This window comes from Aquarana catesbeiana, linkage group LG13 (assembly GCF_042186555.1).
Source record: "Aquarana catesbeiana isolate 2022-GZ linkage group LG13, ASM4218655v1, whole genome shotgun sequence".
Taxonomy (NCBI): Eukaryota; Metazoa; Chordata; class Amphibia; order Anura; family Ranidae; genus Aquarana; species Aquarana catesbeiana.
Genome location: NC_133336.1, coordinates 4,725,416 through 4,743,516, shown reverse-complemented (window position 1 = coordinate 4,743,516; position 18,101 = coordinate 4,725,416). Strand labels below are relative to the sequence as shown.

The 18,101-nt window shown below is 44.9% G+C and overlaps 1 protein-coding gene across 2 annotated transcripts in view; it reads left to right on the top strand.

Moving 5' to 3' along the window:
- Positions 1-17,809, top strand: part of BTBD7 (BTB domain containing 7) — an 80,264-nt gene extending 62,455 nt beyond the window's left edge. For both annotated transcript variants that reach the window (XM_073609593.1, XM_073609594.1), the window contains 3 exons: positions 6,120-6,298; positions 7,997-8,428; positions 12,855-17,809. In XM_073609593.1, coding sequence (XP_073465694.1) covers positions 6,120-6,298; positions 7,997-8,428; positions 12,855-13,667 — 1,424 coding nt within the window. In that variant the 3' untranslated portion in view covers positions 13,668-17,809. The remainder of the gene's footprint in view (positions 1-6,119; positions 6,299-7,996; positions 8,429-12,854) is intronic.
- Positions 17,810-18,101: the final 292 nt, after the last annotated feature.

The following is an 18,101-nucleotide window of genomic DNA, read 5'->3' as shown; positions in this document are numbered from 1 at the left end:
TGTAAGGAACATTCTTCTCACTGATCACCAATGTAAGGAACATTCTTCTCACTGATCACCAATGTAAGGAACATTCTTCTCACTGATCACCAATGTAAGGAACATTCTTCTCACTGATCACCAATGTAAGGAACATTCTTCTCACTGATCACCAATGTAAGGAACATTCTTCTCACTGATCACCAATGTAAGGAACATTCTTCCCACTGATCACCAATGTAAGGGGCATTCTTCTCACTGATCACCAATGTAAGGAACATTCTTCTCACTGATCACCAATGTAAGGGACATTCTTCTCACTGATCACCAATGTAAGGAACATTCTTCCCACTGATCACCAATGTAAGGAACATTCTTCTCACTGATCACCAATGTAAGGAACATTCTTCTCACTGATCACCAATGTAAGGAACATTCTTCTCACTGATCACCAATGTAAGGAACATTCTTCCCACTGATCACCAATGTAAGGAACATTCTTCCCACTGATCACCAATGTAAGGAACATTCTTCTCACTGATCACCAATGTAAGGAACATTCTTCTCACTGATCACCAATGTAAGGAGCATTCTTCTCACTGATCACCAATGTAAGGAACATTCTTCTCACTGATCACCAATGTAAGGGACATTCTTCTCACTGATCATCAATGTAAGGAACATTCTTCTCACTGATCACCAATGTAAGGAACATTCTTCTCACTGATCATCAATGTAAGGAACATTCTTCTCACTGATCACCAATGTAAGGAACATTCTTCTCACTGATCACCAATGTAAGAGACATTCTTCTCACTGATCACCAATGTAAGGAACATTCTTCTCACTGATCACCAATGTAAGGAACATTCTTCTCACTGATCACCAATGTAAGGAACATTCTTCTCACTGATCACCAATGTAAGGAACATTCTTCTCACTGATCACCAATGTAAGGAACATTCTTCTCACTGATCACCAATGTAAGGAACATTCTTCTCACTGATCACCAATGTAAGGAACATTCTTCTCACTGATCACCAATGTAAGGAACATTCTTCTCACTGATCACCAATGTAAGGAACATTCTTCTCACTGATCACCAATGTAAGGAACATTCTTTCCACTGATCACCAATGTAAGGAACATTCTTCTCACTGATCACCAATGTAAGGAACATTCTTCTCACTGATCACCAATGTAAGGAACATTCTTCTCACTGATCACCAATGTAAGGAACATTCTTCTCACTGATCACCAATGTAAGGAGCATTCTTCTCACTGATCAATGTAAGGAACATTCTTCTCACTGATCAATGTAAGGAACATTCTTCTCACTGATCAATGTAAGGAACATTCTTCTCACTGATCACCAATGTAAGGAACATTCTTCTCACCGATCACCAATGTAAGGAACATTCTTCTCACCGATCACCAATGTAAGGGACATTCTTCTCACCGATCACCAATGTAAGGGACATTCTTCTCACTGATCACCAATGTAAGGGACATTCTTCTCACCGATCACCAATGTAAGGGACATTCTTCTCACTGATCACCAATGTAAGGGACATTCTTCTCACTGATCACCAATGTAAGGAACATTCTTCTCACTGATCACCAATGTAAGGAACATTCTTCTCACTGATCACCAATGTAAGGAACATTCTTCTCACTGATCACCAATGTAAGGAACATTCTTCTCACTGATCACCAATGTAAGGAACATTCTTCTCACTGATCACCAATGTAAGGAACATTCTTCTCACTGATCACCAATGGAAGGAACATTCTTCTCACTGATCACCAATGTAAGGAACATTCTTCTCACTGATCACCAATGTAAGGAACATTCTTCTCACTGATCACCAATGTAAGGAACATTCTTTCCACTGATCACCAATGTAAGGAACATTCTTCTCACTGATCACCAATGTAAGGAACATTCTTCTCACTGATCACCAATGTAAGGAACATTCTTCTCACTGATCACCAATGTAAGGAACATTCTTCTCACTGATCACCAATGTAAGGAACATTCTTCCCACTGATCACCAATGTAAGGAACATTCTTCTCACTGATCAATGTAAGGAACATTCTTCTCACTGATCAATGTAAGGAACATTCTTCTCACTGATCACCAATGTAAGGAACATTCTTCTCACCGATCACCAATGTAAGGAACATTCTTCTCACTGATCACCAATGTAAGGGACATTCTTCTCACCGATCACCAATGTAAGGGACATTCTTCTCACTGATCACCAATGTAAGGGACATTCTTCTCACCGATCACCAATGTAAGGGACATTCTTCTCACTGATCACCAATGTAAGGAACATTCTTCTCACTGATCACCAATGTAAGGAACATTCTTCTCACTGATCACCAATGTAAGGAGCATTCTTCCCACTGATCACCAATGTAAGGAACATTCTTCTCACTGATCACCAATGTAAGGAACATTCTTCTCACTGATCAATGTAAGGAACATTCTTCTCACTGATCAATGTAAGGAACATTCTTCTCACTGATCACCAATGTAAGGAACATTCTTCTCACTGATCACCAATGTAAGGAACATTCTTCTCACCGATCACCAATGTAAGGAACATTCTTCTCACTGATCACCAATGTAAGGGACATTCTTCTCACCGATCACCAATGTAAGGGACATTCTTCTCACTGATCACCAATGTAAGGGACATTCTTCTCACCGATCACCAATGTAAGGGACATTCTTCTCACTGATCACCAATGTAAGGGACATTCTTCTCACTGATCACCAATGTAAGGAACATTCTTCTCACTGATCACCAATGTAAGGAACATTCTTCTCACTGATCACCAATGTAAGGAACATTCTTCTCACTGATCACCAATGTAAGGAACATTCTTCTCACTGATCACCAATGTAAGGAACATTCTTCTCACTGATCACCAATGTAAGGGACATTCTTCTCACTGATCACCAATGTAGAGGAGCAGTACAGTTTTCACTTTCAATTTTTTTTTCTAGCCATTATTAATCTTCATTTCAAAAAATAATATTCTCATAGAGAACACCCCTGGGTGTCCATTACATGAAGTATGCCACGTTCCTTATTCTTTATTTTTATATTTGGAACTTGCTATCCACACTAATGTGTCATGATCTGTAGATATAATAAATATTAGGAGGGGCTTCCTGAGACCTGAAAGGTGGGGTGGAGTGACCCGTGGGGAGCTCGGTGTTATTTTTTGGCAATGTCTGTTAGGTTTTGTATTTTTTTTTGAAGCAGGAATATTCCTGAGATGAATTAAATCACAACTGCAATGGTAGCCCAGCATGGTATGAAAATAAAAAGCTCATCAGTACCTGTCTTCTTCTGCGTTTTAATGATGGGCTACTTCCTGTGAGCTCGGTCTGTCATGTTGTCAGTTGGGATTTTTCATCACTGCAGTCTACAGGTGCAAAGAGCGGGGATGACATCATAGAATAGGGAAGGGGTTAAAATCCATTAGGTTTTTTTTTTTTTTTTTGCCACTTCTGTCCTATTCTTGATTCTATTCTTTCACTGTGTCCCGGGGTGTCATCAAGAAGTGAGAGAAGAGCCTAGGGATGCACCGATATCGATATCTGTGCTGATACCGAGCATTAATACCCGTGAAAGTGCCCCCGATACCAAAACAATACTTTGCAGTGCGGTTTGCGTTCATCTAAAATAAATAGATGCAAATCCCACTGCTAAGAATCGCATGAGAGTTGGAACAGGAATGCAGTCCGATTCCTGTCCGACTCTCATGCGATTTCCCCCACCGCTCCTGTGTGTGTGAACCCAGTAAAGAAAGCGAAGCGTCGTGTAGTGCAAGCAATAGAGAGTTTATTAACCACTTAAGGACCAGGCCTATTTTTCAAACTTGTGTACAAGTTAAAATCTGTTTGTTTTTTTTTTTTTGCTAGAAAATTATTTATAACCCCCCAAACATTATTTTTTTTTTTTCTTCAGACACCCTAGAAAATAAAATGGCCGTCGTTGCAATACTTTATATCACACCGTATTTGTGCAATTTTTTTTTGGAAAAAATACACTTTTTTTTCAATTTAAAAAATAAGAAAACCGTAAAGTTAACCCATTATTTTTTTTATATTGTGAAAGATAATATTACACCAAGTAAATTGATACCCAACATGTCAGGTTTTAAAATTGCGCCCGCTCGTGGAATGGCAACAGGCTTTGACCCTTAAAAATCTCCGTTGGCAACGTTTTCTACAGGTTACCAGTTTTGAGTTGGAGGAGGTCTTTTGCTAGAATTGTTGCCCTCGCTCCAACGATCGCGGCGATACCTCACATGTGTGGTTTTAACACTGTTTGCGTATGTAGGCGCGACTTGCGTATGCGTTCACTTCTAAACACGGCGGGACGGGGCGCTTTAAATTTTTTTTTCTTTCTTTTACTTTTTTTTTACACTGTCCCTTTAAACAATATTTTTCTGGATCACTTTTATTACTAGGAATGTAAAAATCCCTTGTAATAGAAAAAAAGCATGACAGGACCTCTTTATTGTGAGATCTGGGGGGTCAAAAAGACCTCAGATCTCATATTTACACTTAAAGTGGTGTTCCGGCCGAAATGATACTTTTTAAATAAAAATACCCCTATAATACACAAGCTTAATGTACTCTAGTAAAGTTAGTTTTTAAACTAAGGTCTGTTTTGTTAGTTTATAGCAGTAGTTTGTTATTTTATAAACTTACAGCAGGCCGTGGCCATCTTAACTGTGGGCATCTGAAGCCAGACTGTATTTCTTCCTGGATCTCATCCTTGCAGATCTCGCACATGCTCAGTGCAGCACAAGCACTGTAATAGGTTTCAGGTCAGGTTTCCATAGCAAAGGCAGTGTCAGAGGAAGTTGCCGCCCCTTCCCAGAAGGCATTGCAAACAGGAAATGATGCGATGGGCCACGGCCAGGGAGGAGGAAGTGAAAAATGAATACAGCAGATATACAGTGGGTGCTGAGGAAAAAAATTTAAAAATATCCAATTCGTTTACAGTGCACAGTTTAGTGAGGGATGCTGAAGAGTTGTAAAAGTGGGTGGAACTCCACTTTAAATGCAATAAAATATATATATATACGTCGCTTCTGTCATCCAACGTCATTGAGTCAAATGGGGGGCCATCATTCCCTCACTGAACACAGTGCCTCTGAGGGGGAAGCATCGGATCGTCACCGCCGGCTACAGTAAGTGGCGGGGGGGAGGGGGTTTGGGCTCACCGTAGCCGGCGGTGACTAAGCCGCTGCGGAGACCACTTCCACCTTAGAGGACCGCCCACCGTTTCAGAAAATTCCGGGGTTATGGCAGCTATCTTCTGCCATAACCCTGATATTCTACATCAAAAAGTACCGATGTACAGCTACGGCGGTTTGCGGGAAGTGATTAAAAATGTTATAATTACTCGCAAAGTACATATCTAGTCAAATCCATATCTGCCCGTCCTGCCAATAATGGGAAACCACGGCCGCTGGAGATGTCCGGCAGTCGGCCGCCAAGCTGACATCACTTCCGCCCCATACCCACAGGAGTCCCGGAACTTCTCCTCCAGCCCTGCGAGTACCTCCAGCGGCCGTGGTTTGTGATCATCGGCGGGACGAGGACCCTCTAGATATGATTTTGACTAGACATTTACTTTGTGAGTTGTTGTAACATTTTAATAAACTGCCTATTGCTGCACTACATGGCGCTTCACTTTTTTTTTTCTGGGTTCACACACACAGAGTAGCTGTGGGGGGGAATCGCATGCGATTCAGACAGGAATCACACGCGATTCAGACAGGAATCACACTGCATTCCTATTTAAACCACATGCAGTTCTTTACAGTGCGATTTACACCCATTCATTTTGTATGGATGCAAATCGCAACCCAAAGTATCGGTACTCGCAAAAGAACGCTGTTGGTGCATCTCTTCAAAGTGATTCTTGGCATTTGTTTTTTGAACGAGTGTCCTGATTGGGGGGATTTCCAACGTGGACATCCTTTTCTTTTCAGGGTACCACAATGTGCCTGACAAGATTATTTTTTTTTTTTTTTTTTTTTTTTTTAACAAGAGTTCAGCTTTAACCAAAAATGTGATCACATCTGCTTTTGTTTCCCTCAGTTCCCCCGCTTGGAGTCGTGAGGGAGATGATCAGACGCCTGCAGGAACTGCGACATACGGAGCAAGTTCAGCGCGCATACGCCTTAAACTGTGGAGAAGGTGCTACTGTCAGTTATGAGATCCAGCTCCGGGTTTTGAGGGAATTTGGTCTATCTGACACGGCTGCAGAGCTGTTACAGGTAATCTGGTGGATTGTTTTGATTGGGGCTTTTGCACCCCCCAGGGATCTCTACCATAAGAACTTCTAAAAGAGGACGAGAGGTTTATTTTCAGTTTCTATCCAAAGACAAGACGAAAGGGTCATTGATTGACTGATGGGGTGTAGAAGCTGGAATAATGATACAAGAAAAAGCTTGTATTTCACTTCTGTGATAAAGTTGGTAGCCAAGGATTTGTGATCAACTTGCTTGATATAGGGCCCAGGTGTGGCCCCTAACACCTGCAAAAGACCCCGCATAAAATTCTTGAACCTAATGCTATAGAAAGCTGTCAGGCTGCTGTCATGCCAAAGTAGGTGGGCAGAGACTAAAAATATGCTACGAGAGATGGTCAGACTGGGGAGATGATTGTGCACTTCCAGCCTTGTGGTAACAGTTTGGTGAAGACCCTTTTCTGTCCCAGCATGACTGTGCCCCCCTCCCCCCTGTGTACAAAGCCAGCTCCGTAAAGACATTGGTTTAGCAGTTCGGACCAGCGCCGTAAAGACATTGGTTGACTACTTTAAACCAGCTCAACAAAGACGTGGGTTGACCAGTGTGGACCAGCTCCACAAAGACGTGGGTTGACCAGTGTGGACGGTTGACCAGTGTGGACCAGCTCCACAAAGACGTGGGTTGACCAGTGTGGACGGTTGACCAGTGTGGACCAGCTCCACAAAGACGTGGGTTGACCAGTGTGGACGGTTGACCAGTGTGGACCAGCTCCACAAAGACGTGTGTTGACTAGTGTGGACCAGCTCCACAAAAATGTGGGTTGACTAGTGTGGACCAGCTCCACAAAGACGTGGGTTGACTAGTGTGGACCAGCTCCACAAAGATGTGGGTTGACTAGTGTGGACCAGCTCCACAAAGACGTGGGTTGACTAGTGTGGACCAGCTCCACAAAGACGTGGGTTGACTAGTGTGGACCAGCTCCACAAAGACGTGGGTTGACTAGTGTGGACCAGCTCCACAAAGACGTGGGTTGACTAGTGTGGACCAGCTCCACAAAGACGTGGGTTGACTGGTGTGGACCAGCTCCACAAAGACGTGGGTTGACTGGTGTGGACCAGCTCCACAGACGTGGGTTGACTAGTGTGGACCAGCTCCACCAAGACGTGTGGGTGGACCAGCTCCACCAAGACGTGTGGGTGGACCAGCTCCACCAAGACGTGTGGGTGGACCAGCTCCACCAAGACGTGTGGGTGGACCAGCTCCACCAAGACGTGTGGGTGGACCAGCTCCACCAAGACGTGTGGGTGGACCAGTTTGTTTGAAGAAACTCGAGTGTCCTGCACAGAGCCTTGACCTCAACCCTACTGAACCTTTGGGTTGAATTATACCATCGACTGTGAGCCAGGTCTTCTCATCTAACTCAAGTACCTGACCTCACAAATGGCCACAAATTCTCCCAGACACCCTCCAAAATCTTGTGTAAAACCAGATGGCTTGAGGATGTCATTGCTGTGTGTGTGTGTGTTGGGGGAAGGGGAGGAGGGTGGTTTAGGGGCAACTCCTATATTAATGACCATGGCTTCCAAATGTGGTGTCCTACAATATCATATAGGTTACATGCAAATTAATGCAAAGCTGTGAGTAAAAGTTTTGTGTATTTTTAGCAGCTATACCAGTTAATATTAAAAAAAATACAAAATAAAGCAATGCTCTGCTTGTTTGCAGAATCCTCACAAGTTCTTCCCAGACGAGCGGTTTGGAGATGAGAGTCCTCTTCTGACGGTGCGCCAGTCCGGGAGATGTAGGATCAACAGCACCCCTGCTCCGGAAACCATGTTTACTGACCTAGACTCTTACGTGGCCTTCCATCCTCCGTTACCTCCACCACCCCCTCCTTACCACCCGCCTGCCACGCCAATACACAACCAGTTCAAAGTGGGCTGGAAGCAGAGAGTGCCCAGTCAGCACCCCTCCCGCTCTTTTTCCTACCCCTGCAATCATTCATTGTTCCATTCCCGTACTGTCCCTAAAGCCACCCCACCCTCTTACCTGCCTGGTGTCAAAACCATACCCCCTGATTGCACTAATAATACTGGCTTTGGCAGGCAGACCGTAGCGGCAGCTGCAGCGGCTGCCCTAGCAGCAGAGCAGCAAGCGGTGAGTGCAAATGTAACCCTTATTTTTTTCTTTTTTTTGTTATTTTGGGATGTGGCTGTCAGTGAGGTAAACCCTTGATCTGCTAGCTGGGAAACTTAAAGGGCTTGTAAACCTTTGTGTTTTTTCACCTTTATCCTATGCATCAAGGTGAAAAAACACCTATCAGTGACCACCCCCCACCGTTTTTACTTACCTGAACCCTCAAACTTGACGCGGCGGGGACACGCGCTCTCTCTCTGCCCCGGGGTTCTCGGCTCTTGATTGGATAGATTGATAGCAGCGCAGTCATTGGCTCCCGCTGCTGTCAATCAAATCCAATGACACAAGTGTTGGGGGGCGGAGCAGAGTCCTGCATTCGGCCTCTACAGGCGCTAAATGCTGGACTCGGGAGCGCACCCGTAAGGTAGCCCCCTCAGGGAAACGCTTCTCCTAGGGGGTTATACGATGCGGGGAGGACCCTAGAAGAGCAGGTTTGGGACCACTCTGTGTAAAACGAGCTACACAGTGGAGGTAAGTATGACATGTTTGTTATTTTATTTTTTATTTACCTTTACAATCACTTTAAGGTTGGGTTCACACTGTGTGCGGAGCGGCTCACAGCAGGGGGTCTGGTTGCGTCCCTGTTCACCTTTTTCAACTCATTATTTTTGGCTGCATTCAGACCTGAAATGGACCAGAAGACGCCCAGGGCTCTAATGCAAACCGCTCCGCAGCCGTCCTGGAGCTGTGTGAACCGGCTCCATTGAAAGGCCGTCAGTCTTCTGACATTGGATGTAGTGAAACTTGCATTCAATTTGCACCAGTGTGAACCCAGCCTGAAGGATCAGTTCACCTTTTGACAAAAAAATAATAAATACACTTTTTTTTTTTTTTTTGCAGGTTAAAAAAAAATAAAAATGTGCATTTATTATTTTGTCGCAGGAGCCTGTAAGGCATTGCACCACCAATCGGCAGATCTCCTTCAGATCTCAGTGTATCGGCTTGCTTATACCTCGTACGAGGAAGCCGATTCATCCTGATAGGAAAACTCAATGAAGTAGCACAGCGCCGTGAGAGTGTATTGAAAACTACAAGCCGACAGCCACAAAGGCCGCCGGATCTTGTAGTTTTCTGTTCATAGAGCGCTCTGAATGAGTGATGTGGACAGAGCCCTGCACGGCCGCGTTCTTTTAAATAATTTGACAGCTAGTGGGGGGATAAGATCCCCACTAGAGCTGTCACCGCGGGGGGGGGGGGGGGGGGGGGTCTGTTTTTAACATGTTGCATATTACACCCTGAATATGAACACTTGCCTTTTAAAGCTGAACTCCGGGACAGTTTTCAGTGTGCACCATTAATTCCTGTTCCATATTTTTTTTATATTTTTTAGCCACCTATTTTTTTATTAAAGTATCTTTGTAAGAAACAGAAATCATAGCTATGTTTAGGACACCCGGAGGATGTACAAAGGGAAGCACAGATGTCAATACTGGAACAAACTACAGTTCCCATCATGCAATTGGAATTTGTTGTCTATGGGCATCAATGTGGGTGGGATTTTGAATCAAATGTGCGTTCACTTTTTTTTTTTTTTCCTGCAGAGCCTGGAAAGCATTGCACAGCGATCGTTAGATCCAGGGGTGCAATGTCAGGCTTCTGCAGACAAGCCCTGCAGCTTTCTCTCCCTTACCTCCATACAGGCTGTCTGAAAGCTGCAGGGCTTGTGGAAAAAAAAACTACGAGAACGCTCACCCGCGGTGCCTGACGGTACTGCAAATGAATGATGCAGCTGTGTGGGGGTGGAGCCCTGTACGCCAGTGCTTGTTGTAGGGAGAAGATCCCTTTGTCACAATGGGTGGGGGTATCGGAGGAACTGGTTGCAGGAGCTGGAACATGTTCGAAAAGGTGAACTTTGCCTTTAAAGCCCATTTGCAGGTTCTGGGGAAATGTTTTCTATGAATCTGATGCGCGGGGGGGTCTGTCTTACTGTTGATTTTTGTGTAAGAAAAAAAAAAAAGCTTCACGGAAAATGTCCTGCTGCAGAGAAAGGACCACCCTGCAGTAGTCTTATATAGCCCAAAAATGGGATGCTCTGAACTATAACTGGTTCACCCTCCAAGGACACCGGGTGCCAGACGCTAGAGAGCTGGTAGCCATTCTGCAAAGATGGGACCTTTCTCTGTTAAAAGAGAAGTTCGGGATTGTAAAAAAAAAAAAACAAACATACTTGCCTAGCTGGATGCTGCATCTACCCCCCACTGGCTCTTTAGTGAGAAGTGAGCGATCAAACACCGCTGATCACTCAGTTCTCCCCCCTCCGCTCAGAGCCGTGACTGTCAGTTAACCAGCTCTTTGCTCTGCCCCTCCAGCACTCACTGGAGCCCTGGGCTGTGGAGGAGGCTGGCTCAGGCTCTCTCGGTGTATTGTTGAGAGGCTGAGCCTGGTGCCGATCCAGGCTCCTGGGTGGATTCTGGTGGTCGGGATCTTTCCTGAGCCTCTGCCGGCTGAGTGACGTCAGCAGGCTTCAGCCCGCTGACAGCTGAAAACAGGTCACAAGAGTGCAGAATGAACTCCACTCCTGTGATCCAGGACCTCAACACACTTTGGCCATACTTCTCCTTTTAAAGCCGTAGTCTCTCCGCATGTTTCCAATGCCCCCTCCCCCGTTACAACTCATCGATTGTCAAAGCTCATGATCCCCGTTAATTTCAGGGATCTGGCTGTCTTTCAGGGGGGGGGGCATGTTGGCTGAGTTATCACTGCTTTTCCCGAGCAAGGACCCAACTCTGCAGCATATCCAATGTTTTGTTTTTGTTTCTGAATGCGTTTGGTGTGTGGGGCACAGAAGTGTCTCTTCACAAGTGCCACTCGGTTATATTCTTGAGAGCAGAGCACCCCGGTTTACCCCACAAGTCCAACATGGGGGCCATGTTGGACTTCTGCAGGGAGCAACAGTCCTTCTTAGCAGCATAGTGCAGGACATGCGATTTTCTAGCCCTGCTGGGGCTGCATTAGACCCCTTTCACACAGGGGGAACTTTTCCGCTATTCTTTTCGGCCGCTAGCTGGGAGCTTTTAACCCCGAAGAAGGTTAAAACTTCAGTTTTGTGGCTCTTTTCAGGTGGTTCGGAACCGCTGTCCATTCATTGCAATAGGCAGGGCGTTTTGGGAGCGGTCTATACACCGCTCCCAACCCGCCCCAAACATGCTGCTTGCAGGACTTTTCCAAACGTCTCACAATAGCACCGCCCGGGTGTGAAAGCACCCATTGCAGAGAATGGGAGGCGGTTTACAGGCGCTATTTCTATCGCTAAAACGCCTGAATACTGTCTCCGTGTGAAAGGGGTCTTACAACAGTGTAAATTATGACTTCAAATTTCGATTTCGTTTTAGTCAGTCTTTTGACTAAAACGCCATTTTAGTTTTAGCTGTATTTTGGTCATCTGAATTGTGTTAGTCGTATTTTAGTCGACTAAAATCTCAAGTGCCAGTGTTAATTTGGTCAACGAAAATATTTTCATTAATGAAATTTACACTGCTTTGTAGACATGTGCAATTCGTTTATTTCCGAATTCGTTTTCTAATGAATTTTGACAAAATTTGTTAATTCCGGAATTTCCGAAATTACGAATTTCCGAAATTACGAAATTACGAATTTACGAATTTACGAAATTACGAATTTACGAAATTACGAATTTATGAATTTACGAAATTACGAATTTACAAAATTCGAAATTTCATAAATTTAAAAATTCAAAAATTTTGGAAATTTGAAAATCCAAGAATAAGAATGAAAATTCGAAAATCTGAAATAATAACTAATAATAGATATTAAATTATAGGTATTGGAAATTCCTTTAAAATTTGGCTGTTCGTAACGCCGGATAAATTCATTATGTTCACTAATTCTCTAAAATAACAAATGCCGCATCTAAACGAATGGAATGTAACAATTTAATAACAATAAAAAAACCTTTTTATTATTATTTGTTCCATTCCATTTGTATAGATGCGGCCTTTGTTATTTCGGATAATTCGTAACTTTGGATAAATTTGTATTTGTTCCGTTCACAAAGAGCCAAGATTGAAAAGAAATGCCAATACCTATAATTTAATATCTATTATTAATAGTTATTATTTCGAATTTTACGGATTTTTCTTTTTTTTTTTTTTTTTTCAAGATTTTCGAATTTTTCCATTTCCGAATTTTAAAATTCCGAAAATTCGGAAATTTGAAAATCCGGATTTTCGGTTTTCCAAATTTCTAAAAAACAAACGTATTTTTTGTCAGTGCACATGTCTACTGCTTTGCAAAGAAAAACAAAAGTAGGAATTTACCGTTTCCCTTCACACCGAATGTATTTAAAACATTTTCCATGAAACTTGCATAACAACATTTTGCATTTAGATACGATGTTAATGTATTTTTTTTCTTTTGTGTTCACCAGTGTGGCGAGCCGGTGCTCAATGAGTTTATGCCGGACATCGCGATGGGCGTTTCTAGCATGACACTAAAAGACAGGAGGCTGCCGGAATTGACCATGGATAGCCAGCTGAGCCAGCAGGTGTCGGACATGTTGCCGGTCCCCGCCCAGCACCACACCTACGTCCCGAGTCGGCATATGCACACCTCCCGGAAAAAGCAAACCATGGAGCCAAAAATGGATACCCGAGACAGCCAGCCGGAATATCCGGAATTCTACGACTTCTCCAATTCCGCTTGCCGGCCGTCTACGCCGGTGCCGAGCAGGCGCTCCCCCTTGACTTCCCAGGGCATTTATTTTGGTCCCGATCTGTACAGTCACAGCAAACCCCCACCGAGCGGATTAAAATCGGCTTACCTGCCCAACCAGATTTCCCCGAAAAAGCAAGACAATCCCAGGAGGGATTACCTTTACTCGCAAGACGGTCACCCCCACAGGCAAAAGAACAACGAACCCTTACACCTCGATGTCTTAGAACAGCCGCCGCAGAGACTGGATCTGGCGCTGGCCGCGCAGGAGGGCGCCGGCTCTCACCACGGCCGGGGGCGGACGAAAATGGAGTCCGACCTGACGTACGGCCTGACCTCGAACAGACCCTCGCACTCCGCCTACGGCTCCGACCGGCAGGACGAGCGGTCGTTCAGGAGGATCACGGACAGCGACCTCCTGGATCACTCGGCCCAGAGGAACATGGACCTAGAGCGGGAGGACACCGTAGGCAGGGAACGAAGGTCTCCCAACAAACCAGACTTTCTCTACAAGAAATCCGCCCTTTGATACGATAACCTCCTCAACGTGATCTCCGTGCCTAAAACTTACACCTCCTTTCTTTGGGGGTTTATTCCGACCGACATCAGTCTCCGCTTTGCTGGGGAAATTACCCGGCCTAATTTTCTTTCCTCGTAGCTGACCACGGCTTCCTCTACATCAGACGTTTTGAAGATTCAATTTTTTTGTAGCATAATCTCTGCAGGCACCTTGATTCATTTTTTTCTTTTTATGTTGTATTTGCGGTTTTATTTTGCACCTCCTCTGTCTCACAGCTTGGTATTGACTGTTTAAAACACTATATCTTTTATGTTTTTTTTTTTTTTGTTTACTCTTTTATGCTTGCAATGGCTTTTCAGCTTCCATCTCTGGTGGGTTTAAAACATTTTGAGAAGTATTTTCTAATGCCAGATAAAGCGTTTACTTTTTAATAATCAAGTGATCCAAAGAGCACATGTAGAAGTCTTATTCTCCAACCAAGTTCATTTTACCCAGTTTGTGTCGTCTTTTTAGCTTTGCTGTAAATGCGTATGTGGTCATATATATATACACACACTGGCTTATTAGAAGCTGAATTCCACAAATTCAGCAGCTTTGTGAAAAGTGCAGGCATGCCATGAGTTAGGTCTTAATGGATGCCTTCCACATTGTGGGCTACCCTCCACACTTGAGGCTGTGAGAGAGGAGAGAAGCACAGAGAGCAGCTATGCCCGCCCTTCCCCTCTCTGCCCATTCACAGAAGTGGCAGCTATGCCCGCCCTTCTGTGCTGCCCATTCACAGAAGCAGCAGCTATGCCGGCCCTTCTGTGCTGCCCATTCACAGAAGCAGCAGCTATGCCTGCCCTTCCCCTCTGCTGCCCATTCACAGAAGTGGCAGCTATGCCTGCCCTTCCCCTCTGCTGCCCATTCACAGAAGTGGCAGCTATGCCCACCCTTCTGTGCTGCCCATTCACAGAAGCAGCAGCTATGCCCGCCCTTCCCCTCTGCTGCTCATTCACATAAGCGGCAGCTATGCCTTCCCTTCCCCTCTCTGCTCATTCATAGGAGCGGCAGCTATGCCTTCCCTTTCCCTCTGCTGCTCATTCATAGGAGCGGCAGCTATGCCTTCCCTTCCCCTCTGCTCCCCGTTTACAGAAGCATCATCGATGCCTGCCCCTCCCCATTGCTGAGCGTTCACAGAAGCGGCAGCTATGCTCGCCCCTCCCCTCTGACCATTCACAGAAGCTATGCCCGCCCCTCCCCTCTGCTGACCATTCACCGAAGCGGCAGCTATGCCCGTCCCTCCCCTCTGCCCAATAACAGAAGCTATGCTCGCCCCCTCCCCTCTGCTGCCCATTCACAGAAGCTATGCCCGCCTCTCCCCTCTTCTGCCCATTCACAGAAGCTATGCCCGCCCCCTCCCTGAAATGTAGCAATAGCTGTGCCCCCGAAGCTCCATAATACTGTCGGATGTGAATTAGAGTGCACCTCATTGGACACTTGAAGGGGCGGAGTCCAGCGTTCGAGGTCCAGACGCAATGCTGCTTGAGCACAATAAACCTGTCCAATATAAATAGAGATCAGGCCGGGAGGGGGCAGGCACCTTGTTGGACTTAACTCATAGTGTGCCATGCTTTTGCTGAAGTTGCTGAACTCCTGAAATTCAGCTTTAAAACTGAACTCCGGGCAGATAGAAAATAAACATGTATGTGATTGTTAATATGTATAATTTTCTTTTCTAATATGCAAATCCTGTAAGTACTCAAATTGGTGGTTTTCAGTGAAGCAGTGCTCAGAGAGGGGAAAGGAGAAGCAGCAAAAGGAGCTAATCATAAACAGAGAGCATGATGATGGGAGGAGAGAGCAGGGAGATGAACTTGTCCTCTGCTGTGCAGCAGGGCTCGGAGAGGAGGAAGGAGAAAAACAAAAGTAGGCAATCATGTACAATGAACATCATGGGAGGAGAGAGCAGGGTAAAGAGCTCATTAGTCTGCTGTGCAGCAGGGCTCTGAAAGGGGGAAGTAGAAGCAGCAAATGGAGCCAATCCTGTACAAGGAACGTTATGGGAGGAGTGAGAAGGGGGATGAGCTTGTCCTCTGCTGTACAGCAGGGCTCTGAGAGGGGGAAGTAGAAGCAGCAAATGGAGCCAATCCTGTACAAGGAACGTTATGGGAGGAGTGAGAAGGGGGATGAGCTTGTCCTCTGCTGTACAGCAGGGCTCTGAGAGGGGGAAGTAGAAGCAGCAAAAGGAGGCAATCCTGTACAAAAAAAAACATGATGGGAGGAAAGAGCAGAGAGATGAGCTTGTCGGTCTGCTGCTTCTCCTTTTACTGTCTAGTCACAAATTGGAGGTGGGACAAGACTTGTAAGTGTTTTTAAATTAAAACCAGGTCTTTCTCCAGCCCCCCAGCTCTCTGTGCAATTCTTAGAACTGGATGGACAAATCCTACGTTCTAAGCCTTTGGCAGGTAAAACGGATCCCCTCATCTCTCTCCTGTGTATTTCACGGTTTGCCTGGAGTTCAGCTTTTAGAAATGGGTGCAGATCTCTGTGAGGACATTGAAGGTGGAGTAACCTTGAGCGACCAATCAGACTTCAGTGTGATGACAGTTGAATCCTTATTGGTTGCTTTGGGTGCAGTTTGCCTTTTGCTTTACTGGATGTGATAGAAAGATAAACGGAAGGTTCTGTGTGCGTCCTCCTACGCCCCGTACCGAGCATGCTTCCATTGTTTTCTCTCTCTGTTTGTTCTGCAGTTCTGTATTTTCTGACAAACCTTTATTTTCATTGTTCTGAAATACTCCTCTTTGTTATGATGATGAGATGATGATAGAGACTCATGGCTATGGAGTACAAAAGAAAGCTATGGGGGGGGGGGGTGGTGTTCGAACACTTGCTCTCCCAGTGGGCTCAGTCATGTGTCAGGGGGAGGGGTGTTTGATATCCTGTTCTCCCAATGGGCTCAATCACATGGCTTGGGAGCAGTGGCAGCTGGTGCTAAAAAAAAAAATAAAAAAAATTTGGGGGTGGGGGGTGCAAACAAACCCCTTTCAGGTTCTCACTCATCAGAGGACACCTTGTGTTCCACGAGACGAGAAGCCGGAAACCAGAAGTGACGCGATGACTAATATGGATTCGCTAAAATCAAATGTTGGAGGGTTTGGGGGCGCAGTACTCTGCGCCCCCGAGGACAACCTGAAACAAGCCAATTGGAGCCTCTGCCTCAAATCACATGCTTTGCAAACATTTATGGATCTAATAGACAGCCATTAGTCCGGTGCCCCACATAATGCACACACATGAGAATGATTTATTTTTTTAATCAATTATACTATGACTAACATTTCTTCTTTGGCAAACGAACATTGGGAACTTTGGGGGGGGGGGGTGCCCCTTATAGACCGGCTGCCACTGTTTGGGAGGGAGTTCAGTACCCTGCTCTCCCATTGGACACACACACATGGCTAGGGGAGGTGTTTGATATCCCCCTCAGTCAGCATTTGGGGTGGGGTTCAATATCCTGCTTTCCGATTGGGCAGTCCTATGGCAATTGAGGGTGTTCAATTTCCTCCTCCTCCTCCCTTTTGAGCATGGTCACATAGCTTTGGCAGTGTGTTCCTCCCTTCAGTATCGCCAGGACTGGTAACCGAATCCTGGCCTCCTTCGTAATTTAATCATTCCTGGCACTTCATTGCAGCAGAGGCTTGTATTGCTGAGTGTGTATCTTCATATTGAGCCCTATTAGATGGGAGGCTATGCTGTGTATTAGAGCTGCACGATTAATTGTTAAAAAAAATCGTGATCTCAATTCAACCCCCCCAACAGGATCTTAATCCATCATTTCCACGATTCATGTAACGGGTGCAGAGCCGTCAAAGAAAAAGCAGTCGGCAATGTTTATAAACAAAGCGCTAAAATAGAGGTGAAAAGAAACATTGTATCTTTCTGCTCATTTACAGATCAAAGGGATGAACTTCAGTCTGTAAATGAGGTCAGTTTAACCACTCCTTTTTCGGACGCTTGTTGCTTACAAGTTAAAATCCGTATTTTTTGCTAGAAAATTACTTGGCGCCCCCAAACATATTTATTTACTTTTTGCAGAGACCCTAGAGAATAAAATTGAGGTTGTTGCAATATTTTATATCGCACTGTATTTGTGCCGCTTTTTTTTTTTAAAACACCATTTTTTTGTGAAAAAATACTTCCATTAATTTAAAAAAAAAAAAAAAAAAAAGAAGAAACATTAAAGTTAGCCCAATTTTTTTGTATAATGTGAAAGATGATGTTACGCCGTGAATCATGAGAAAATCGTGATCTTTATTCTAAGCAAAAAAAAATTGTTAATAATTTTATCCAGAATCGTGCAGCTCTGTGTATGGCTCTGTCCATCCTTTTCTGGTACACGCTGGTTGTTTTACCCCCCCCCCCCCCTCCCCCGACCATCTACATGTGTCATACCAGTTG